Source organism: Hyaena hyaena, unplaced genomic scaffold (assembly GCF_003009895.1).
Source record: "Hyaena hyaena isolate Hyena2069 unplaced genomic scaffold, ASM300989v1 scaffold_205, whole genome shotgun sequence".
Taxonomy (NCBI): domain Eukaryota; kingdom Metazoa; phylum Chordata; class Mammalia; order Carnivora; family Hyaenidae; genus Hyaena; species Hyaena hyaena.
Window position 1 is genome coordinate 1,881,045 of NW_024080838.1, and position 25,470 is coordinate 1,906,514.

The 25,470-nt window shown below is 40.2% G+C and overlaps 1 protein-coding gene across 1 annotated transcript in view; it reads right to left on the minus strand.

The window, feature by feature from the left end:
- The window catches only part of FCHO2 (FCH and mu domain containing endocytic adaptor 2), a 120,991-nt gene extending 106,236 nt beyond the window's left edge, over positions 1 to 14,755 (minus strand). The window contains exon 1 of the mRNA XM_039242073.1: positions 14,646 to 14,755. Coding sequence (XP_039098004.1) covers positions 14,646 to 14,678 — 33 coding nt within the window. The 5' untranslated portion in view covers positions 14,679 to 14,755. The remainder of the gene's footprint in view (positions 1 to 14,645) is intronic.
- Between the last annotated feature and the right edge of the window lie 10,715 nt (positions 14,756 to 25,470).

Below are 25,470 nucleotides of genomic sequence, written 5' to 3' on the forward strand. Positions count from 1 at the left end.
AAATAAATAAAACATTTAAAAAAAAAAAAAAAAAAAAAGAGTAAGCTCTTCATTTGGGAACTTCAGATATCCAAATAGCATACTAGTTAAAATTCCCAATAGAGGAATTGATGACTACAAATCTATTTAATACACAATATAACAATATTAATATAGTATCAGTAATATACCTTAGAAAACAGTACTAACTATTCCATCCTTCAGGTCTTCACTTGGAAAGAAGAGGAAAATTCACTCTAATAAGGATGTGATACAGAAGAAGACTGCCTCAAAAGGCACTAATGACTAAATATAAACATCCTACATGATTACAAATCCATTTGTCATTTCTTCTTCTTTAGGGATTATTCATTTATTGAGGTCAAAAAATTGTGAGTCTAACTCCAGGCGCTGTTCTTTAACAATTCACAAACCTATTAACACAAATATTTACCACTCATGAACTTTAACACAAACTAAGCAAAAATTTTACAACTTCAAATGGCGCTAGTGTGCTCTCTCTCCACACATACACTTATATACATATACACTTTTTCTAAAAAAAAAAAAATTCAAAGTGTCTAAGACAGAGCAATAGAGCTCAGATCTAGGCCCATTTGGCTTCAGTGTCTTCACCTGCACAAAACACTGAAAACTGTGGTGAAATGGGGAGAGACCACTCTTGAAACTGATAACTGTAACTCATTAAAATTCTGCACCATTTGAGATTACCCAATAATTTTTTTTAACCAGAAGTACCTCCATGCAGAATCTGTAACTTTTATAGTAGCCACCGATGTTTTTAGTAGATGTCTCTAACTGAAAGAAAAGTAAAATAACAAGAAGTATTTCTGAATTGTATATCCATTTTATCACCTCAGACCATGAAATAGATATGTTCCTCTTATTTTCAACACAGAAATTTTTTTTTTCTTAACAAAACCTGTTAACTCAAGCAAGCAGAACTTGCTTTTCCTTAACTACAAATACGTGAATGTACAAAAAACTTGACAAGAGACTTCGATTATCAAATAGAATTATGACTAAAGATGTCTTCTGGTCTTCAACAGTTTACTAAAACTGTAAATTTTCATGTCCTTTGATCCAGCAATTCTACTTTTAGGAATCTATACTACAGAAATACACGTACAAAGACAGATAAATGTGGAAAAATATTTACTGAAGTACTATTTATAATGGTGAAAAAACAGAAAAAACTCAAAGACATCCATTAATATTACTGGTTAAGTAGGGGCACCTGGGTGGCTCAGTCAGTTAAGTGTCCGACTCTTGACTTTGGCTCAAGTCATGATATCATGTTTCATGAGACTGAGCCCCACGTCCCCTATGCACTGAAAGCGCAGAGCCGGCGTGGGATTCTCTCTCTCCTCTCTGCCCCTCCCCTGCTCATGCATGCATGCACTCTCTCTGGGGCAAAACAACTAAAACTTAAAAAGACATAATACTGGTTAAGTAAATGACAGTATATCCTACAATAAAATTCAGTGTTTTTTAAAAGACAATAAAAAATTGCAAATTTTTCAATTTCTTAAAATTGGCAGATATACTATCAAAGGAAAAAAGCCTCTCCCCTGCTCACGCGTGCTCACGTGCTCTCTCTCTGGCAAAATAAAATTTTTTGAATGTTTTATTTATTTCTGGAGAGAGAGAGAGAGAGAGAGAGAGAGAGAGAGACAGCGTGAGCAGGGGAGGGTCAGAGAGAGAGGGAGACCCAGAATCTGAAACAGGCTCCTCCAGGTGCCCCTCTCTGGCAAAATAAATAAACTTAAAAAGATATAATACTGGTTATGTAAATGACAGTATATCCTACAATAAAATAGAGTGTTTTTTAAAAGACTATAATAAAAAAAAGTTGCAAATTTTTAAAATTCTGAAAATTGACAGATATACTGTCAATGACCGCCAAAAACAACCTAATGTAAGGAACAACTTAAATGTCCAGCAACTAGTGAAGAAAAAGACAAAGTATATCCATATAACAGCATATAATTCAGCAATAAAAAAAAAACACTGATGCATATGACTTTATGAATACTATAAACACCTTACTTAAAGAAATCAGACACAAGAGACCATGAACTGTATGATTCCATTTATATGAAATGTCTAGAATAAGCAAATCTGCTGAGATAGAAAGATATAGTGGGTTGCTGGGAAAGGGAGGTTGTGAAGCAGGAGGTGAAAAGAGATACAGGTTTTCTTTCTGATGTAATAAAAATGTTTTAAATGGACTGTGATGATGGTTGCATGTCAAAAAGCACTGAACATACTTAACTGTGTACATACAGTATATAAAAGATATCACATTAAAGCTATCAAAAAGCTTGAAATATTTTTACCATTTCAATCAATAAATTCTTGCAGAGAAACTTTCAGTAGTAAGTGACAAAAGTAGCTATTAACACTATTACTGGTACAAAAAAGGCAATTCTTTTGAAGATTTACACTGAGATGACATAGGATCTTTTTTTATCTGCTGGTCTCAATGCACTTTACAAAGAGGTGACACATTCATAAGGGTCCAATGACTGTGTCCTGAGGCAAACAAAATCTTGTTATAATCTGATATAAACAAGTGTTAAAAACCTTTGAATTAATTCTTAAAATAAAGAAGAAAAAAAAGTTTTGCCATCCTTTGAAGATGTTTAGTCCAGAATCATACAAGTTCTTTAAGAAATCACAAACTTCTGGGGCAGATGGATGGCTCAGTCGGTTAAGTTTGACTCTTGACTTCGGCTCTGGTAATGATCTCACAGTTCCTGGGTTTCAGCTCCATATCAGGTTCTGTGTTAACAGCGCAGAGCCTGGAGCCTGCTTGAGATTCTGTGTCTCTCTCTGTCTACCTCTCCCCTGCTCATACCCTCTTGTGCTCTCTCTTTCTCATAAACAAACAAACATTAAAAAAGAAAAGAAAAAGAAAACACAAATTTCTGGGGTGCCTGGGTGGTTCAGTGGGTTGAGCGACTGACTCTTGATTTTGGCTCAGATCATGATCTCACAGTTCGTGGGTTCAAGCCCCACACTGGGATCTGCACTTACAGAGTGGAGTCTGCTTGGACTTCTCTCTCCCTCTCTTTGCCCCTCCCCAACTCATGCTCTTTCTCTTTCTCTCTCAAAATAAGTAAACTAAAAGAACCAAAAAAGACAAATATCTTAATACCTATTATCTCTTCTTACCACTCTACTTTGACTACAGTTAACAGTTTATCAGTCCAGATTCCTTTTCCCATACATATAGTAACTTGTAACTTTTTATTTTTTTAAGTTTATTTATTTTCAGAGAAAAAGAGATTGTGTGCAAAAGGGGGGAGGGGCAGAGAGAGAGAGAGAGAGAGAGAGAGAGGGAGAGACAGAATGCCAAGTAGCCCCTGACACAGGGGTTGATCCCATGAACCATGAGATCATGACCTAAGCAGAAATCAAGAATCAGATGCTTAACTGACTGAGCCACCCAGGCACCCCCCATATGTTACTTTTTATTACGAATATGAGATCACATTATGCATAGTTTTTGACTTAAGGTCACCAAGTCACTGGAAATATTAAGATTTCTTTTTCCTAGTCTTGGGGCGCCTGGGTGGCTTAGTCGGTTAAGCGTCCGACTTTCGCTTAGGTCATGATCTCGCAGTTCGTGGGTTCGAGCCCCGCATCGGGCTCTGTGCTGACTGCCAGCTCAGAGCCTGGAGCCTGTTTCAGTCTGTGACTCCCTCTCTCTCTGACCCTCCCCTGCTCACGCTGTCTCTGTCTCTCTCTCCTAGAAATAAATAAAACATTTAAAAAAAAAAAAAAAAGATTTCTTTTTCCTAGTCTAATTTAAAATTTACAAACGAGGCATACTTGAAATTCCAAGTTAAAAAGTTTGAATACGTCATCAAACCAAATTTGGAAACTCAAAGGCATCTTTTTCTGGTTGATTTTATAACATCACTTTATATTTTAAAAAATTTTTATGAAGATATGAAATACAATCGAACATCTTTCCACTTGAAGAAAAACTAGAACTGTTAATGCACGTGGGTTTTAAGATCCATAAACAGCAATAGTGGAAAAGTACAAAGCTATAGAAGTCCCATAGATTTTAGCTAATGGTTTGAAACTTCTCCTTCAAAGAACCTTTTAAAAGCAACAATAAACTAAAATCTAAAAACAAAAAACCTGGGTATCTCTCACTTTTGATGACTCCAAGATCTGGAAAACAGGCAGCAGATAGTGTATAGTGTATAATCAGACTATGAATTAAAAAGCTGATATTACCTAGTTCCTTTTTATTTAAAAAAAAATGTGGAAGGGGATGAAAGGGTCAGGAGGTGCTATCATGTGAATAGCAAAAAACATGCCTAACCTTCCTCTTAACCTCAAACCGCTTCAAAAGTAATAAATAAATATCATCACTTCCTACCACTCTACATTTTCCTTTTGCTCTAGCTCTTATGTAAGCAGTTTTTCTATAAGTAAATAGCACATTTAACCACAAGTTACAAACTCTTTTAGTCAACCTTCTATTTATACATTGAAATTTTCACACATGATCATCAGAACTATTCTACACAACTACTGGGAAGATGTTTTTAAAGCAGAAAACAGTGATTAAAGATGTAAAATGAGCACTGCTCGGCAGTCAGAACTACTTGGGGCAGGTACAAAAGTCTCTCGAACACATCTGTTGGTTGACTGAAGGAAATAAATCTTACTACAGTAAAAAAAATTATTTTCTAACCCTTCATATACTCCCTAAACTTTTTAGTTATAACTCAGCTCTTCCAGTTAGCTAAATCCTTAAAACCATCTAATAAATATTACAGGGAGTCAACAAAAATAATAGAAGCAAACAGTTGTGAGATAATTTTTTGTTTCAGAATTTTCAAATTATCTGTAATAGTCTGTAAATGAATGGAATTTTCATTACATTCAACATGAAAAAATAAAACAATTTCAGCTTTCTCAAAAACTCTTCAGTCTGTGCATTCTTTTTTTTTTCCTAATATTTCATTTTTTACTTATTTCTGAGATAGAGACAGCATGAGCAGGGGAGGGTCAGAGAGAAAGGGGAAAACAGAATTTGAAACAGGCTCCAGGCTCTGAGCTAGCTGTCAGCACAGAGCCCAACATGGGGCCTGAACCCACAAACTGTGTGATCATGACCTGAGCCAAAGTTGAACGCTTAACCGACTGAGCCACCCAGGTGCCCCTCAAAGACATTTTTAAACTGACATCTTGTTCATGTTGTTAAATCTCCAGTCCTCACAATTCATAAATGAAAAAAACCTAAATATTGAAAAGGGGAGTAGTTTTAAAAATTACCTCTGCGTTCCATGAAAACCTATGCAAGTCATTGCAAAATATTTTCAAAGAATACTTAATCATATGAGAAAAATGTTTGATGGTATCATCATTTGAAAATACCAACCTACAGAATAAAGCAGAACCTACTGTGAATGTTATATTTCTTTTTTTTTTTTTTTAAGATTTATTTTTGAAAGAGACAGTGCAAGCATGGAAGGGGCAGAGAGGAGAGGACAGAAGACCTGAAGTGGGCTCTGCGCTGAGAGCAGCGAGCCAGATGCGAGGCTCAAACTCATGAGCTGTAAGATCATGACCTGAGCTGAAGTCTGACACTCAACACACTGAGCCACCCAGGCGCCCAATGAATGTTGTATTTAGAAAGAAAATCTTCAATGATAGAGGGAACAACTATACATAATTTTAACCTTCTTCCGTATTCTCTGTTTTACCTATGACATAATAATGGTTATAACCAAAAAGGAAAACTATCTGCTCTGGCTCTTGTTTCAACCAACTAAAAATTAACACTTCATAGTTTTAAGGTCCAACATCACTGATTTGCTTTACTTATACTGTACCTTCCTATCTTTTCCCTAAAGTCAAGCAAACATGCATGTCATATCTTTCATAACTTCTACTCCTGCAGTTCCATGAAAGAGCTCGTGCCTGACACATGATGGACCTGTATGCCTCAACTTCAACATACAGTTCATTAATCACTTCTCAATTCAATCCTCTCAATCTGGCCATCTCAGCAATACTCTTTAGCGACTTTGCCAATAGGCCTCGGTTGCTATTGTACTATTTTTGTTTCTCCCCCACATCTGCCCAATTTATGCTTATCTGGTGGCCAAATTGCTACTAACATTCTTCCAGCTCTAGTAGTCTTTCATTTTTCCGCACTAGGTAAAGTGAAACCAAACTCTTATTCCCTTTAAGTCTCCATGGCACCGTATTTCTATATGGATTTCTCAGGGGACTCAAAAACCAGTTCCAAAGGGTTTATGCTAACCAAAAATGCAGGATGCAAAAAGCATACCTGTTCTCCCATGCCTTTGCCTAAATAATTTAAGTAGTTCTGAAAGGATTAGAGTATCCATGAGTTAGTGTGTACCATTAGAAAAGAACCCAGACAGTAAATTTTTATCCTTTCCGTGTCAATGTTCTAAAATCTTTCCCCTGAACTGAACTTACGCAGACTAAATCAGTAAATATCTCACTTTCAAATCTCTCCTATAATTAAGGCAAAAATACAAGCCACCACTCCACCTCCTAAAATTCTAAGGGCCTCACAATAAAATTTAATGTTATTTAAAATACTATGATTTTATAATGTCTACCTTTCAAGTCTACTTGAACCAGGTTAGATGAATCTGTAGTTTGCATTTTCATAGCTTGTTGCAGCTGAAAACAATTTGGGCATGGCTAACTGGCTAACAATTATACAACACATTTTAACTTAGTATGTATAATTTGCCTGTGTATATAGAGATCATCTCTGGAAAGCAACATAAGAAACTGGTAACAGTGACTGCCTTTGTGGAGATCTTGCTGGCTGAGAAAAAAAAAATTATACTGTATTCCTTTTGGTACCTTTTGAATACTGAACCATGTAAAGTTTACAAATCTGTTAACTAATCTACGCATACACATACACTTCTTAATTTCAGTTTATCACCAAATGGGATCATGTCCCAAGCAGATATCACCAACTACAATATTTGGATATTTCAAGTAAAAAATAACAGTCTTTACTCTGGGTTTCTATAATCACCTCAACTAATTTTCAAAACCATATATATTTAAATTTGCATATGGATATAGCCCCCAAGAATATGCGTGTGTCAGTATGTGTACTGTTGCTAGTCTCTCATCTAGGATACTAAATTGAGATTAAATTCAAGCAAAAATATAATGTTTTGCATTTCAAAGTCCTATTAATAGTAATTCCAGGTTTTTAAAAAACATTTTTTTTAAATGTTTTATTTATTTCTAGGAGAGAGAGAGACAGCGTGAGCAGGGGAGGGTCAGAGAGAGAGGGAGACTGAAACAAGCTCCAGGCTCTGAGGTGGCAGTCAGCACAGAGCCCGACACGGGGCTCGAACCCACGAACCGCGAGATCATGACCCAAGCGCAAGTCGGACACTTAACCACCCAGGCGCCCCTAAAAAACATTTTAATCTTTCTAGTTTATCCATGTAATGATAGATCAAATTCTGGATGTATAACCAAGCACTCCAATTTTATCTAAAACTAAAGCATGATGGGGGGCACCTGGGTGGCTCAGTCACTTGAGAGTCCGACTTCGGCTCAGGTCATGATCTCATGGTTTGTGGGCTCTGTGCGGACAACTGGAGCCTAAGTCTGCTTCAGATTCTGAGTCTCCCTCTCTCTCTCTCTGTCCCTCCCCTGCTCACACTCTGTCTCTCTCTCAAAATAAATAAACATTAAAAATTTTTTTTAAAAAAAGCTCAAGCATGACAATACCAGTGAAATCAATATATAAATGGAATGAGACTTCTGTACTGGTAAATAATAAAAGAAATAAGGACAAGAAATACAAAAATACTTCAGGATAAAAGCACCCAAGGTAATCATCTCGTTTTTGATGTGCTGACTGGAGACCATCTTTGGAAAAAGTCACCTAACTAAAAATATTCGTTCATTACAATGTGATATATGCTAAAGAACACTCGACATCTTTGGGAGAATGCTTCGTATTTTATAGAAATTAAGAATGTCATGCAAAGTGAGGTTTACAAAGTATTTAAATCCGGTTTGCTTTATTTTTCCCCTTAAATAATTATCACTAATGAAATCCATTCTTAAAAATAGTATTAGGGGGTTAGTACCCAAAATATATAAAAAACTTATACAACTCAACACCAAAAAAACACAAACAATCCAATTTAAAAATGAGAAGACGTGAACAGACATTTCTCCAGAAGACACACAGATGGCCACAGGCACATCAAAAAATGCTCAACATCACTCATCATCAGAGAAATGCAAATCAGAACCAGAATGAGGTATCTTTTACCAGTCAGAAGGCGAAAATCAAAAACAAAAGACACAAGAAGCATGGACAAAGATGAGAATGAGGGACACTCAGGCACTGTTGATGGGAATGCAACCTGGTGGAGCCACTGTGGAAAACACTATGGAGATTCCTTACAAAGTTAAAATTAGAATTACTGTATGATCCAGTAATCCCACTACTGGGTATTTACTCAAAGAATATAAAAAACCTAATTCAAAAAGACATATGCACCCCTACGCTTACTGCAGCATTACTGCTTTAAGTTTATTTAGAGAGAGAGAGAGAGAGAGTGAGAGAGAGCACATGTGCACACACACAGGAGCAGGGTGGGGCAGGGGCAGAGAGAGAGGGATAGAGAGAATCCCAAGCAGATTCCCAGCTGTCAACATAGAGCCTGAGGTGGGGCTCAATCTCATGAACCATGAAATCATGACCTGAGCCTAAATCGCGAGTTGGACACTTAATCACCTGGGCCCTGCAGCAATATTTACAACAGCCAAAATATGGAAAGAACCCCAAACGTCCATCTATATAGATGAACAGATAAAGAAGATGAAGTATATATATACACAATGGAATATTACTCAGCCATAAAAAAAAGAATGAAATCTTGCCACTTGCAACAACATGGAAGGAGCTAGTAAGTATAATGGTAAATGAAATAAGTTAGTCAAAGAAAGACAAGTACTATATGATTTCACTCATATGTGGAATTCAAGAAACAAAACAAAAAAAGAGACAAACCAAAAACAGACCCATAATTATAGAGAACAAACTGATGGTTACCAAAGGAGAAGTGGGTGGAAGGATGGATGAAATAGGTAAAGGGGATCAAAGAGTACAGTTATCATGATGAGCACTGAGTAATATATAGGATTGGGTTTTTTAATGTTTATTTATTTTTGAGAGAGAGAGCACAAGTGGGATAGGAATTGAGAGAGAGGGAGACAGAGAAGCTAAAGCAGGTTCCAGGCTCTGAGCTGTCAGCACAGAGCCCAATGAAGGGCTTGAACTCACAAACCTCAAGATCATGACCCGAGCTGAAGTCAGACACTTAACTGACTGAGCCACCCAGGCACCCCTGTAGACAAGTGTTAAAATCACGACTCTATACACCTGAAACTAACATAGCACTGTATGCTAATTATACTGAATTAAAAACAATTTTTAATTTAAATCCTGAATTAAACAATCTAGGTTTATATAAAAACACAAAGCCATTGAAATTATTATAGAGCAATCAATGGTGACATAGACAATCTCAAAAGTATTAAGAATTTTACTCTACTCTGAGAAAGAAGTAGGGAACATAAACACTTCTTCACTATAATATTTGCAATATCTCTTTAAACTGACATTATCTTTTGAAGGGCTAACAATTGTTTTTATATATTAAGGCAATGGTGTGGATTTCTGCTATCAAAATTAATTTTATACAATTTAATGGAAAACAACATTTTCAACTTGATTATCAAAGGCACTATACTTTGTGGCAAAAAAAAAAAAAAAAAAGACTTATCGGCAATAAAACACCTGTCCTGCCGGAAGTTTTAAATACATTTTTCTCTTCAAAGTAAAAAATTAAGTAATTCGTAATGTAGGATACAGTTTTAGTTAAGAAAATCTACACTTTAAAGAAAAAGGCAGGATGTGCTGCTTTCGAAAGAGCTTGAAAATAGTTTGAATGATTCAAACTTTCCTCTAACAAATGCCACAACAAAAAGGTTTGTCTTTTCATATGTAAGGAAAACAATAATTAATAGGTTGTTTGATTAGAAACTTAAAACTTCAGAGTTTCCCATTACCTCACGTTGACAAGTTTTATTTATTCTGACAGTTCCACTTTAAATACTAGGGGAGAAAAGTGAAATTATTATAATTTCTCTATTTTAAGAAATTATAAATGATCCTAAAATATGTAGATTTTTTTTTTAATTTTTTTTAATGTTTTATTTATTTCTAGGAGAGAGAGAGACAGCGCGAGCAGGGGAGGGTCAGAGAGAGAGGGAGACACAGAATCTGACGCAGGGTCCAGGCTCTGAGCTGGCAATCAGCACAGAGCCCGACGCGGGGCTCGAACCCACGAACCACGAGATCATGACCTAAGCGAAAGTTGGACGCTTAACCGACTAAGCCACCCAGGCGCTCCAAAATATGTAGATTTTTGAGTTGTCTTAGACCTATCAAATTCTCAGAAGTGAATTATTTCCTGTTCCTAGTTCATTTAGTCCTCCTTTGGAGCTTTTTGAAGTTCCAATTTAGAGCTTTCAGCCCCAATTCCAGGCTTGAAAGTAAAATAAAATGCAATCTTTTTTAACTATTTGTATTCAACAGTGGAAATGAAGGCAAAAACAAAACCATAAATTGGACTACGAATTCCCTCTATCTTTCAGATATCCAAATTTATTCCTGTCCCTCCCTTAGGAGGAGCAAACAGGGGCACCCAAAAACCAGTACAAGAATGTTTACAGAAAGCATTATTCATAATTGCCAAAAATATCAGACAAGGCTCTGTTCAAAGCTCAATTAACAGAAACAAGAAATAACTTTAAAATGTTAATGTACAACTTGCAGTAAACTATAATTTTTTAAAAAATCTTACTGAACAATTTGGAATTAAGTCAGAAAACTTCAAGAACACATTCATCCATCAAAAAAACACGCAAAACATTCCAGGATGTCAATTTTAAATGATCCTCACAGTTTTATAAGTTGCCATTGTAAAACCTAAAGTCTAACATTGACATGTTTTATGTGTTAACTAAAATTAAATAACTAATTAATTAAATTGATAGGCTAAATCTAAAATTCATGCAAAAATGCAAAGGGCCTAAAATAGGCATAAGAATCTTAATAAAGACCAAAGATGGAAGAGTCACTTCCTGATTCCAAGCTTACTGCAAAGCTGTAGTAATTAAAACAGTGTAGGACTAGTGTACGGATGGACAATGGAATACAAGTGAAAATCAAGAAATAAACCCATACTTCGACAGTCAATTGATTTTTGACAAGGGAGCCAAGACTATTTAGCTACAAGAGAAGAGCCTTTCAACAAATAGTACTGGAACTAGATATCCACATGCAAAAGAATGAAGCTCAACCTCCTTCTGGCACCACATACAAAAACTGACCTCAAATGGATCAAAGGCCTCAATGTAAGAGCTAAAACTATAAAACCCATAGAGGAAAAGGAAAAACTTCTTAAATAAAACAATAAAAGCATAAGTAATTACAAATAAATTAAACTGGACTTCATCAAAATTAAAAACTTTAATGCTTCAAAGGGCAATATCAAGCTACCTTACACCAGTTGGAGTGGAGATTATCAAAAACAAAAGAAATAACAAGTGTTGACAAAGACATGGAGAAAAGGGAACAGATGCACACTGTTGGTGGGAATGTAAATTCATGTGCAGCCACTGCGGAAATATGGAAGTTCCTCAAAAAATGAAAAACACAAATACCATACAATCCAGTAATTCCACCTCTGAGTGCATAGCTGAGAAAATGAAAACACGAATTCAAAATGATATATGAACTCCTATGTTTACTGTGGCATTATTTACAATAGCCAAGATATGGAAGTAATCATGGGGCGCCCGGGTGGCTTAGTCGGTTAAGCGTCCGACTTTCGCTTAGTCATGATTTCGCGGTTCGTGGATTCGAGTCCGGCGTCGGGCTCTGTGCTGACTGCCAGCGCAGAGCCCGGAGCATGTTTCAGAGTCTGTGACTCCCTCTCTCTCTGACCCTCCCCTGCTCATGCTGTCTCTCTCTCTCCCAGAAATAAACATTAAAAAAAAAAAATTAAAAAAAAAAAAAAAAAAGATATGGAAGTAACCCGTGTCCATCCATAGATGAATAAAGAAAATGTGGTATATACACAAAATGGACTATTACTCAGCCATAAAAAAGAATGAAATCTTGCCATTTGTGACATGGATAGACCTAAAGTACATTATGCTAAGTGAAACAAGTCAGACAAAGATACCATATGATTTCACTTATATGTGGAATCTAAAAAACAAATGAACAAAAAGAAACAGAAAACACTCGTAAAATACAGAGAAAAAAACTGATGGCAGCCATCAGAGAGGGGGTGGGAGACAGGTGAAATAGGTGATTAAGAGGTACAAACAGTTATAAAGTTAAGTCAAAAGGATGGAAAGTACACCTTAGGAAATCTAGTCAATAATACTGCAAAACTGTAAGGCAGTAATAGCACTTACACTGGGGGGCATTTCATGATACACGTAATTATCGAATGTTGTACACCAGAAGCTAATATGTCAACTACACTTCAATTAAAAATAATTTTTAAAAACAAATACATTTTTTAAAAGGACACCTTCAAGAAAATGAAGAAGACAGTCCACAAAATAGGAGAAAATATGAACAAAACCATTTATCTGATAAAAGACTACCCAGAATATAAAAAGAACTCTTAGAACTCAATAATAAAAACACAAATAACTGAATCTAAAAATGGGCAGTGAGTCAATGCATATTCCTTCGAAGAAAATATATAAGCAAGCACATGAACAGATGTTCAACATTATTAGGCACCAGAAAACTGGAAATCAAAACCACAATGAGATACTACTTCAAACCCATCCACTATAATAAAAAAGACAGCATTCCCCAGCATGTAGAAAAATTGGAACATCAGACACTGAGACTGTAAAACAGGCACCCACTTGGGAAAAGTTTGACAATTCCTCAAAATGTTAAAGAGGACCCAGCAATTCTATTCCCAAAAGAAATGAAGACATATTTCCACACAAAAACTTGTACCAAAAAATAGCAGTATTATTCAAAATAGCAAAAAAGTGGGAACAACCAGACGTCCACCACTGATAAACCGATAAAATGTAGTATATACATACAAAGGAACGTTCGGTGGATGAACTCTGCAAACATGCTGAGGAAAGAAGCCAGTCACAAAGGACAACACATAGGATCCCATTTATATGACATGTCCAAGAGTCAAATCTGTAGAGGTAGAACTTTATTGGTTAATAAGTTGCCTAGGGGTGAGTTGGGGTTGGGGGGTAATGACTCCTAACGGATACGGGGATTCTTTCTCAGGTGATGAAATTGTTCTAAATTGATGGTGATGTAACTGAACATATGAAAAACCCCTGAACTGTACACTTAAATGAGTGCACTGTATTGTATGTGCACTGTAACTTAATAAAACTTTTTTTTTTTTTAAGAAAAACCTGTCTACTATTTATATCCCTTGCGGAAAACAAGAAACGTTCAAAACAAGTAACTCTGAACTGATCTGATTACTAAGTCTATGCGAGATCCTTAAACATAAGAATTTAAGACACCCCTCTTACTCACGGAAAGATTATTCCTTTAGATATTTACAAATTTTAACTAAAATGGAACTGTAGTACTTGCAAGTGTTGGGACATAAAATGAAATTCACCCATGATACCTGAGTAAACATGTTACTTTCCTGTAACACGGCTGAACTGCACTTCCCATTACAACAAACAATAACTGCAGAAAAACACTCCGCACGGAGCCTGGGAAGTCATTCTCAAAGAACCGCCTAATAATACTGAGTTAAGAGGAGGGGTGTGGAAAGAATGAGGAAGGGGAAAGAGCACAGGGCACAAGGGGAAGTCTTTCGTGCGCTGAAGCCCAAGGAATCCAGTTACATTAAATTCAACTTTTATACGCTTTGTGAACAGGCCCAGAGGCAAAGTCCTGGGCGCAGACCAAAGAGCCGAGCTGCGAGGCCGAGAGGAAGTGCTGATCCAGGCCAAGCCCGCAAAGGATTTCGCATGGAAATGGTGGGGGGCAAAAGGGCTAAGATGGGGGCTGCGGTGCAGGAAGGAAGCGAGCCCCCCCACCCCCGCCCCGGCTCGGGCCGGCGCTCGCCAGCAGCGCGCCACGGGAGGCGGCCGCGCCACGGGCCCGCCGGCGTACGCGTCCGAGCGGCGGGGCGCGCCCGGCGCCCAGAGCCTCCGGCGGGGCTGGGTCCCGTCTCCCGCCCCATCCGGCGCTTTGTCCCAGAGCGGGCGGCGAGCGGCCCCTTGGCGCCCCCACCGCGAACGGAGGGGCCGCGCTGACAGCCCTCGCCCCGGCAAGGGCTGCGAGCCTGCGAGACCCGGCGGCCGGCGGCCCTTCGCCCGCTTGGCTTCATCCAGGCGGGACCCAGCTGGCGGCGGTACGAGGACGCTCGCCCTTCCCGCGAAGCCTCAGCCGCCGCCGCCGCCGCCGCCGCCGCCGTCCGGAGCGCACACAGGCCGACGTCAGGCGCAGAGAGCCTCGCACCCCAAAACCCACGCAATTTACATCCTTCTCTTACCCAAAAATTCTCAACGAAATGCGCCATGACCATCCTGCCGCCACCGCGCCGGGTTCCGCGTCCGCGTCCGCCCGCCGCTGTGTAAACACGGGCCCGGCCCCCACGGCGCCCCCGCCTTTCCCCGCCGCCGCTGCCGCCGCTGCCGCCGCCGCCGCCGCCGCCGCCGCCGCCTTCTTCCCGGAGACCGGCCCGCACCCTCCAGGGCGCATGCGCCACCTAGCGGCTGCCGCCGCCGGGCGAGCTCTTAAACGCCACCGCCTTGGCTGCGCATGCGCCCCGCGTCCCATTCCTGGGATTTAGTAACCTTCCTTTTCCTCTCGAGCCAGCGCGGGCGCGGCCAAATTGAGTACTGTCTTGGGAATGGTGGAGAACCGGGTTCCTGAGGAGTCACCTGGGACGCTGCCCGCACCCTTTGCGGTACAATGGGTACTGGCCCAGGGACGGAGCGAAGAAAAGAGCTGGCCAACAGCACTGGATGCGGCAGCCTGCTGCCTGTCTCTCTTCCTCGTCTCAAGACTTGCTTCCCCGGCCTTCGAGGATTTTGAAGGGACCCAAGTCTGGTCGAGCTGGGATGGGGGAAAGTTGGCCTCTGGCCACCGGGAGGAGACAGGGAAACCCTTGGTCAATAGGGTGCCTTTTCTTAACAGGGAACTAAGAACCAAAACAAAACTTTCCGAGGCCGGAAAAGGAGGAGACGCCCAGTGTCGCCTGAGAGTCGCAGCGGGAGACTCAAGCACCAAGTCCCCTGCCCAAGCCGATGACCTCTAGCACGCCCAGAGCAAACCAGCCAGGCCGGCTGGCGGCAGGAACATGACCCCAAAGGAAGGAATTTCCCTGACCCAGGCAGTTAAAAATCTATTCCAGGACTTGTTCATTTAAGTCCCTAGTTCTCTTAGCAACCTGTACATTTTGGAAAAAGAAACAAGTTTAAACATGTCCTGGCATAACATAAACTAAATCCCCTTCCCACACCTTGCTTTCCAGGGGTTAGGGGAAAAAATTAAATACTCGTGAAGAGGCCTCAAGTTCAGTGTCACCAGGTCATTTAGATGCAAATTCTACAGTTCTTGAAGCGAAGCCTCACTAATAGATTTAGTGTAGATTTAACTATATACATACACCACATGTCCTCAGATCTTGCGATTGAAACATAACACTACGACAGTGTTTGTTTTTTTTTTCTGGGGAAATTATTTTCAACCTCAAAGGCAAAAGCCACGGTGTCAGGGTGGCTCAGTTGCTTGAGTGTCAGACTCGAGTTAGGCTCAGGTCATGATCCCAGGTGGTGGGACAGAGACCCACCTCATGCTCAGGGCTGAGCATGGAGCCTGCTTGAAATTCTCCCTCTCTCTCTCTCTCTCTCTCTGCCACCCCCCCACTCACTCTCCCTCCCACTGCTCCATTCCCCCACTCACACTCTCTCTCTAAAATAAAAAATAATAATAATAAAAAATATAAAAAGCAAAAATCACATAGTGCCTTGCACATGGGTGAAACTGTATGTAAAGTATTTGTTGAACTGGGAATAATTGGATAATGATATTGTGATGATATCTTTTTTAGGAATATCTTTTAGAAATATATAGGGTGTAATGATAACACACCTAGGATTTGCTTTAAAATAACCATGAGGGGGGCGCCTGGGTGGCTTAGTCGGTTAAGCGTCCGACTTTCGCTTAGGTCATGATCTCGCGGTTCGTGGGTTCGAGCCCCGCGTCCGGCTCTGTGCTGACTGTCAGCTCAGAGCCTGGAACCTGTTTCAGCCTCTGTGACTCCCTCTCTCTCTGACCCTCCCCTGCTCACGCTGTCTCTCTCTCTCTCTCTTAAAAAAAAAAAAAAAAAAAAAACATTTAAAAAAAATAAAAAAATAAGTAAAATAACCATGAGGAAGGAACAACGAAGAGGGGTATTGATGAAACAGGACTGACCATGACTTGTTAGTTGTTAGAAGCTAGGTAATGGAAACATGGTGGTTCGCTATACAGTACTATACTATTTTTGTATATGTTTGCTATTTCCCTTTCTTTAAAAAGTCTTCATGACACTGTCATTTGCAACAACTTTTGGGGAAAGCCTAACTTAAAAATCTGCTACAATTCTGTAAACCATTAAACTAGCACTGTCTTTCTCCATCCTGAAGAAATTCTAAAAATAAATACAGCCATCTAGATCACTCTACAAATAAGCTTGGCATTAAAATCCTAGGCACTACCCAGCTTAGACCTGGGGAGGAGAAGTCTTATCTTGGACCCATACTTTAGAAGACCTTACATATTACAAACATATTGTTTATTAAAAAAAATAAAGAGGTGCCTTTGATACTCCTGAGCTAATGCTGAACTCTGACACATAACTACATGTACCCTTTCTAAAGACCAACACTATTCAGGCCCCTGAGAAACATTTCTACATAGCCCTTGCCCTATGTCTCGAAAACAAAAGGCATAATTCCAAGATACAATGAAAATCCGTGCGTGGAAGAGATGTCCGTATCAGAGACAGACTGCTTTGGAGTTCAGACAGAATCTGAGCAACATAAGTGCTTAAATGAGAGAGAAGACCAAATCAGTTACCTCATTGAATTATTCCTCCCAACATGAATGCAATAGATTCTTGCATAACAAAGCACTGTTTTGCATAATGAAGTGATATCAAGCACAGATTTTCCTTTTTTAGTGTTGTAACACTGACGATTTAGCATAGGACTCAAATAACTACGCGTGGTACACTTTTCTCTGTTTATACTCTTACCTCTGCTCCCATAAATATTAGAGGCAGACTTGTCATAAAGACAAATATTCTGTGTGTTTTAGGTATTTACAAGGTTCTTTAGGGCCAAAACACCACATCCCAAACACCAAAATACCATCATTGCCTGATATTTAAATTGCGGGAATTTATTGTAAATAGTGATTAAGATGACTAAATTTCAGACAAGATGGTGAAGTTGAAGAAGAATGTGGGTGGTATCAGCCACATTCTGTTCTCTCGAGCAAGGCTTCCTGGGATGCACATACAATCTGGCGGAGCATAGATAAGGCCCTGACAGGGCAGCTCACTTATATGTGCCATTAAGTATTTGTGACCCAAACACTTAGCCCTTGCTTATCCAAACACATTCTGGAACTATTAAAAACTGACACAGGGGCACCTGGGTGACTTAGTCGGTTAAGCATTTGACTCTTGATTTCAGCTCAGGTCATGATCTCACAGTTTCATCAGTCTGAGCCCCACATCCGGCTCTGTGCTGACAGTATGGAACCTGCTTGAGATTTATATTCTCTCTCTCTCTCTCTCTCTCTTTCTCTCTTTCCCCCCTCCCCCACTTGTACTCTCTCTGCCTCTCTCAAAATAGATAAACAGACTTAAAAAAAAAAAAAAAACGGACACAGATAACAAGTCTTCCACTCCCTGTCTATAACACATGGTATTTAATAGTCATTCTACAAATGTTCAATGAAACAATGGATGAGTGATTGAACCTATCATAAAAATATCAAGGTGGATAAGACTTTGAATATGCAGTAACCGCATTCTTCTTTTACTCATACCCTTAACTGTGTATGGTGCTAGACCTTAGAGCTTATAAAAATAGCACTATTTAAGTTCTACTTGAGTTAATTTTCTCCCATTGTTCGAAATATTTCCAAAAAAAATTCTTTGGGGCTTGAGTATACTTCTTACAGGATAAGCTTCCTTTTGTAATAAAAATAAAATTAAATTGAGATAATAAAGTCCATTTTGGCTCCCAGAGGACATCTCCTCTTGGGAAGGGCCTCTAAACAAGTTGGCCTTCAACTTTCAGGTATCCCCACTACCAGATTCATCTTCCTCGTAGGATCTCTCTCTAATTATACCTACCATCAACATGCTTCCAGGGGATGCGGTTGGTCCGCATTAAACTCTACCCCAAACATGTATGTTATAAGCCAAAACTATAACATAACAGCTATAACATAATTTGACAAGTGGTAGCAAATAAGACAGGAGAAATTAACACAAAATAAACCTACATTCTCTGGTTTACAAAATACGACTTGTCTCCAAGATTTGAGAACAAGATACACAGAGAACATCCCCCTTTTCATTCCTTAGTTTGATCTCTTATTTCCATCTTGGGTTCATAGCTCATACGTTCTTCATCAACATTTAGTTACAAAGGCTATTTTCTCATTACTTCACTTAAAACTAGTTCTGTCCTAGGGGCGCCTGGGTGGCTTAGTCGGTTAAGTGTCCTCTTTTGGCTCAGGTCATGGTCTGTGGTTTGTGAGTTCAAGCCCCACATGGAGCTCTGTACTGACAACTCAGAGCCTGGAGCCTACTTCAGATTCTGTGTCTCCCTCTCTCTCTCTCTCTCCCGCTTGAGCTCTGGCTCTCTCTCTCTCTCTCTCTCTCTCTCTCTCTCTCTCAAAAATAAACATTAAAAAAATTTTATATGGAAACCAATCTGACAATAAACTATTTAAGAAAAAAATTTTTTAATAAATAAATAAATAAAACTAGTTCTGTTTCAGAAGGGTTGGCTGTAACGTAAAATATATTTTTCCCATTTTGCAAATGTATTTGTTTCCAAGATGAGAGGAGCAGGGGAGAAGCTTTTATAAACTTCTTGAAGAGGCAGCACCCTGTGTCACATGGGGTAGTCCTCTGTACTTATCTTGTGCTTGATGGCAACAAGCCGCAAAAGAACTAAAGTCCATTAAAAGGCAGAAGAGAAGGAGGTAGATCCCTGAAGGCTGGTGTACTCTTGTTTTTCCCTACTCAGTAGCAGCATATTGAAAGCAAAGGCTTTACACAAAACAGAAAGAAACGCAAAAGCTTAGCAGATGGTATCCAGGCAGGCTGCGATACAAGGGCCAGGAGACAGAGACATGCTGATCAAAATGCAGAATGAAGCTAAACATCATGCTCCCCACACTCTTCTCATTTCAGAGCAGCTTGCTGGGCACACCCTTCCCTCCTGAGTGCACCTGGAATTGACTGCCTACTCTTTGATGTGGCATCATCTCTTCCTCCAGAATGAGACGTACTTTCCAATGGACTCTCTTATCAGACCGTCTGTGAAAGAGACATAAAACACCTGACAGGTTGTTCAGGGGTTTACGGTGCTAGTGATCACAGGAAACCCAACACACTTTTCAAAAGTAAGAAGAGACAGGGGTGCCTGGCTGGCTCAGGCATTGGAGCACAAATTTCTTCAACTCACATTTATGGGTTTGATCTCTGCATTGGGTGTAAAAAGATTACTTAAAAATATTTTTTTTAATTTTTATAAAGTAAGAGAAGAGAAATTGCTAAATTACAGAAAGTCATAAATGTAAAATGTACGATAATGTGAAAACATACAAATACGTTTGTCATTAACGTTAAGTGGAAAGGCAGAAGATGACAGGGAAAATACATGAAAATTCTGTGTATAAAAATATGCGTGTGATTGGACAAAAATCAAAAGAAAGCATGAAAGGGGCGCCTGGGTGGCTCAGTCAGTTGAGCGTCTGACTTTGGCTCAGGTCATGATCTCAGTTTGTAGATTTGAGCCCCACATCGGACTCTGTGTTGACAGCTCAGAGTCTGGAGCCTGCTTCTGATTCTGTGTCTCCCTCTCTCCCTGCCCCTCTCTCACTGGTTCTCTCTCTCTCAAAAATGAATAAACATTAACATTTAAAAAAAAAAAGAAAGCATGAAAAATGTGTGTGTTAGGGTGGTGAGATTATGACAATTACTAAACATCTAAATTTATTTTAACGTCATAACACAGTACAATTTAAAGAGCAATCACTGTTCTTTGTTTTCATGTGAATATAAATGTAATTGGGTCAAGTCTTCCCTAAGTCTTTCATTAACTTCTCTCATTTATTCAGGCAATAGACAATTATTGGGCACTTAATACAATGAAAAGACTACCTCTGCTTTTAAGAAATTCACCGTCTAATATAGACGCGTAAGAAAGAAAACAATAGAGACGATGACAATCACAAAATAATGTACCTAGAAGAGTGTCTAGCATATAGTTGACAACCAATAAACATTTATTAAAGGAATACATGAACTGTTTGTTCTGAACCTCTCAAAGAAATTCAGTGTTTCCCTTTTTCTTTTTCTTTTTCTCTCTCACCCGACCCCTACTTTCTCTCAGTCTCTTTCTGTCTTTTCAAGAAAAGTGACAAGAGGGGCACCTGGGTGGCTCAGGTCCACGGCTTAAGCGTCCAACTCTTGATTTCTGCTCAGGTCATGATCTCACGGTTAGTGAGATGGAGTCCCACATCAGGCTCTGTGCTGACGGTGGGGAGCTTGCTTGGGTTTCTGTCTCCCTCTCTCATGGTCCCTCCCTGCATGCGCGCGCTCTCTCTCTCTCTCTCAAAATACATACATACATACATACATACATACATACATACATATATACTGCAGTCTTATCTTACTTTTGAAAATTGTGTTGGGTTCCCTGTGATCACTAGCACCATAAACCTCTCAATAACCTGTCAGGTTGTTTTATGTTTCCTTCACAGACAAGCATGATAAGAGAATCCATTGGAAAGTACATCTCATTCTGGAGGAGGAAATGATGTGACATCAAAGAGTAGACAGGAAATTGGCCTCGATTCACAGGAAGTTTCCTCCATGAGCACAGCGGTCTTCGGGTCCCTGGGGGAGTGGATTCCAGAGCAACTTTTAAAACTCAGGGCTTCTGGGAGCAGCTAGCCCCTAGGAACTGGCTATGTAAGAACTGTGAGAACAGAGCACTAGGGATTGTAACCAGAGGAGCCCAAGAGAAGCCAAGAATAGAGGGGAGTGGGCTTGGTGTCCCTTGAAGATGTGCTGAAGCCTGAGCAGAGACCTCAGTGTACCTCGTGCAACTGTGTAACACTAGATTTCAGCAGTAACACGGGGTACTGTTAAGAAGGATAGTCTCTGAGTTTCTTGGACAACTGAGGGAAAGGGAGAGTAACAAACATTTACTGGACACATATTGTCCCTCTTCTAAATACGAGGGGGTCCAATAGTGAAAGAGACAGACAACTTCATTACTCTCATGGCACTAAGTGTGGGAGGACAGGCCATAAGGATAGTGATACCTGCTGTGACATATAATTGGGATAGATTGTGGTGGGGAGCGGGGACTTCTTCTCCACCTAGAGTGGCCTCTCTAAGGAAGTGACATTTGAGTAGAGAACTGAATGAACCAAAGGAAACAGCCATGCAAATATCTGCAGAGAGGTCCATGTTGAAGGATCAAACAACGCAAAGGCCCAGAATTAGCAATGAGCTTGATGTGTGCAAGTAAGTGGAAAGGAGGCCAGCACGGTTGGAGTGGTGGTCAAATGGGAGAAGATAAGAGATAAAAGCAGAGCCAAGGACAGAAAGACTGGTTCCTAATCTAAGTGGCATAGGAAGCTAATGGAGGGTTTAAAAGCTTCAGAGATACCTGATTTTTGTTTTAAAAGATCACGTTGACTGCTCTGGGCAAAAGGATGAGGGGGTGGTTAGTGGAGGAGGCCACTGAAAAGATAGATGCAATAGTCCTGACAAGAGAAGACGGTGTCAGGAACTGGCTGACAGCAGTGGAAGTGAAAAGCAGCAGCAGTCAAGCTTAAGATCTATTCTGATTATGAAGCTAACAGAATTTGTTAATGGATTGGTTGTGGGGTGTGAAGGGGAAAAAGAAATCAAGGATGATCTAACAGTTGTGCTTGAAAAGTGGGTGTAACATGGTGCCACCGAGGTGGAAAAGATAGAAGAGCTGCTGTTCTGGGGAAAGGAAGGAAGACCCAAGGGTTCTGATTGGCCATGTCACACTGCGGTGCCTACTGGAAACCCAAGTGGAAAGGTCTATCAGCAACTGGATGTATGATTTTGGAGCTCAGGACAGAGTTGGATTGAAGACAACATTGAGGATCATCAACAAATAAAGATGAGATCACAGACAGAGAAGAGAGGAGTGGGGGCCAAACAAAAAGCCCTGACTTCTACGCTTTCAGGTCAGGGAAGTAGCTGAGCCTGCAACTGAGATTAAGGAAGAGAAGCAAAGTAGAAGAAATGTCAGGGGGAAAAAAGGGATGACAGGGCATCTGGGTGGCTCAGTCGGTTAAGCGTTGTCCAGCTTCGGCTCAGGTCACGATCTCATGGTTCGTGGGTTCTCACCCCATGTCCACTTCTCCGCTGTCAGCACAGAGCCCATTTTGGATTTCTCTCCCTCTCTCTCCACCCCTCCCCTGCTTGCATTCTGTCTCTTTCTATCTCTCAAAAGGAAATGAACATTTAAAAAATTATTTAAAAAATAAGAAAAAGAAAAGGAAAGAAGGGATGACATGGAAAACAGGAGAATGTTTCAGAGCTGGTCAGTGGAAGATAAACACTGAGAAATGATCAATGGGTTTAGCAGGTTGGAGAGAGCCTTGGCAAGTGGTGGAGATATAAATATGGTTAGAACGGGTTAGAAGGAGAAGTAAAGACCACGAGTACAGACAACTCATTCAAGAAATTTTGCTGTGAAAGGGAACAGTGACAAGAGGGAGGCGGTTAAGATGAGCAGTAATAAGTCATGCTTGCACGCCACAGTGTTGTGCCAAAGAGATAGAAAGGGAAGATAATGGTAGAAATGTGGTCTTTTTAAAAAATTTTTTAATGTTTTATTTGTTTTTGAGAGAGAGAGAGAGAGAGAGAGCAGGAGAGGGACAGAAAGAGAGGGAGGCACCGAATCCAAAGACAGTCTCCAGGCTCTGAGCTAGCTGTCAGCACAGAACCCAAAGCAGGGCTCAAACCCACAAAACGTGAGATCACGACCTGAGCCAAAGCCTGACGCTTAACCGACTGAGCCATCCAGGCGCCCCAGAAATGTGGTCCTTGAGTAGAGGAAAGGACTTGGGATCCAGAGGACAACTAGAGCTTCAGAAGAGTGCTTCTGGATTAGACCTGTTTAGGTCTAACAGGATCCTGATCACTTAGTTGGAAAAAAACAACCCTAACTGCATGTGCGATTACAGCTTTGCACCGGAAAGGCCCCTTTCATGTATTCCCTCACTGAATTTTCACATCAAACCTATGAGGCCATGACTATTATTGTCCCAGTTTTACAAGATGAGAAAATATGCTGGAGAAGATTAAATGAATTGCCAAGTTAAAAAAAAACTAGCAAGTGGTAAACTAGTGCTAACTTGTGGTAAACTCATTAACAGTGGTGAGCTACTACTGTTCACAGCAGCATGAAGAAAGTGTTATAAAGGAAGGAAGGTGAGGCTGCAAGAAACAGAAGGGGTCAGAAAAAAGATGACTGGTTAAGGGCGGAAGTTAAACTCATCGAATCAGGGCTTTTATTTATTTTTAATATTAATTTATTTTGGGGAGAGTGCAAGCGGGGGAGAGGCAGAGAGGAGGGGCATAGAGAATCCAAAATAGGGTCTGTGCACACAGGCTGACAGCTGTGGGCTGATGTGGGTGGAGCTAGAACTCCTGAATCTCAAGACGATGACCTGAGCTGAAGTCAGACGCTCAAGCAACTGAGCCACCCAGATGTCCCTATGTTTGTTTGTTTGTTTAACTCATGGTCTGGTATTCATCAGATAGTTCCTCAGTGAATGTCTCTCTAACCCAGGTGCTCCGAATAAACACGAATGCTAACTAATAAAGATCCCATTGCATTTACATCTTATTCTTTTAAAAAAAAAAAATCTTTTCTCTCCTGTCACTTCTGAAACATGCAAAAACTGCAATTGTCCAAAAACTCAGATTCTAATCAAAACCTAGAGCTGTCCCACCCTAAACAGGATGTCTGGCAATTGTATTAAAAACTAGCCACTCTGGGGGGCCTGGTTGGCTCAGTGGTTTAAGTGCCCAGCTTTGGCTCAGGTCATGATCTCATGGTTTGTGAGATCGAGCTCCATGTCGGGCTCTGTGCTGACAGCTCAGAGACTGGAGCCTGCTTTGGATTCTGTGTCTTCCTCTCTCTCTGCCCACCCCCCTCACACTCACACTCTCTCTGTCAAAATAAATAAATATTAAAAAAAAAAAAAAGTCACTTTTGACGGGCAGAGGGAATAGCAACCAAATCAGACTGTAGACATGACCGCAAGTTCAAGAGCAAATCCTTACGAAAAACCACTAAATCCTGATAAACTATTTGTGGGGAGGCAACTGGACAGGCCAAACTGGCCATATCCAAAAGTGACAAAATCAAATTTCACTTCTACCTTACATCTCCACTAGATGACATCAGCCTTAAAAGGCCTCTTTAAAAATACTGTTTCAAGAACAAACTGTCACCAAGCAGTTATTTTTTTCAGTTAAGTCCAGAAAATGTATGGTTTTTTTCTTCCCACCTCCCACATGTTAGCTAAAACACCTCTTTCTTCAAGCTGTCTTCAAGTACAGCTCCTCCAAAAACAGAAAACTGCTAAACCATTACCTTCTGGGTAATATCACTTACCAGTTCTTTCCTCCATGTATTCACAGATCTATTCTTTAGATTAAGTAGTTTATATCTTGGGGGCATCTGGGTGGCTCAGTCGGATAAGCATCTTGATTTTGGCTCAGGTCACGAGTTTGTGAGTTCAAGCCCCCAGTCGGGCTCTGTGCTGGCAGTGTGAAGCCTGCTTGGGATTCTCTCCCTCTCTCGCGCGCTGCCCCTCCCTCCTTCTCTCTCTCAAAAATGATAAACTTTTTTTTAAAAAGGCATAGAAAAAGACCTGGATTTTACAACATTTGAGTTTTGTTGCATGTGAATGCACTACCTATTTTAAAAAAGATAAGATCTCACAGGGTGCCTGGCTAGCTCAGTTGGTAGTGCATGTGACTCTTGATCTTGGGGTTCTGACTTAGAGCCCCATGT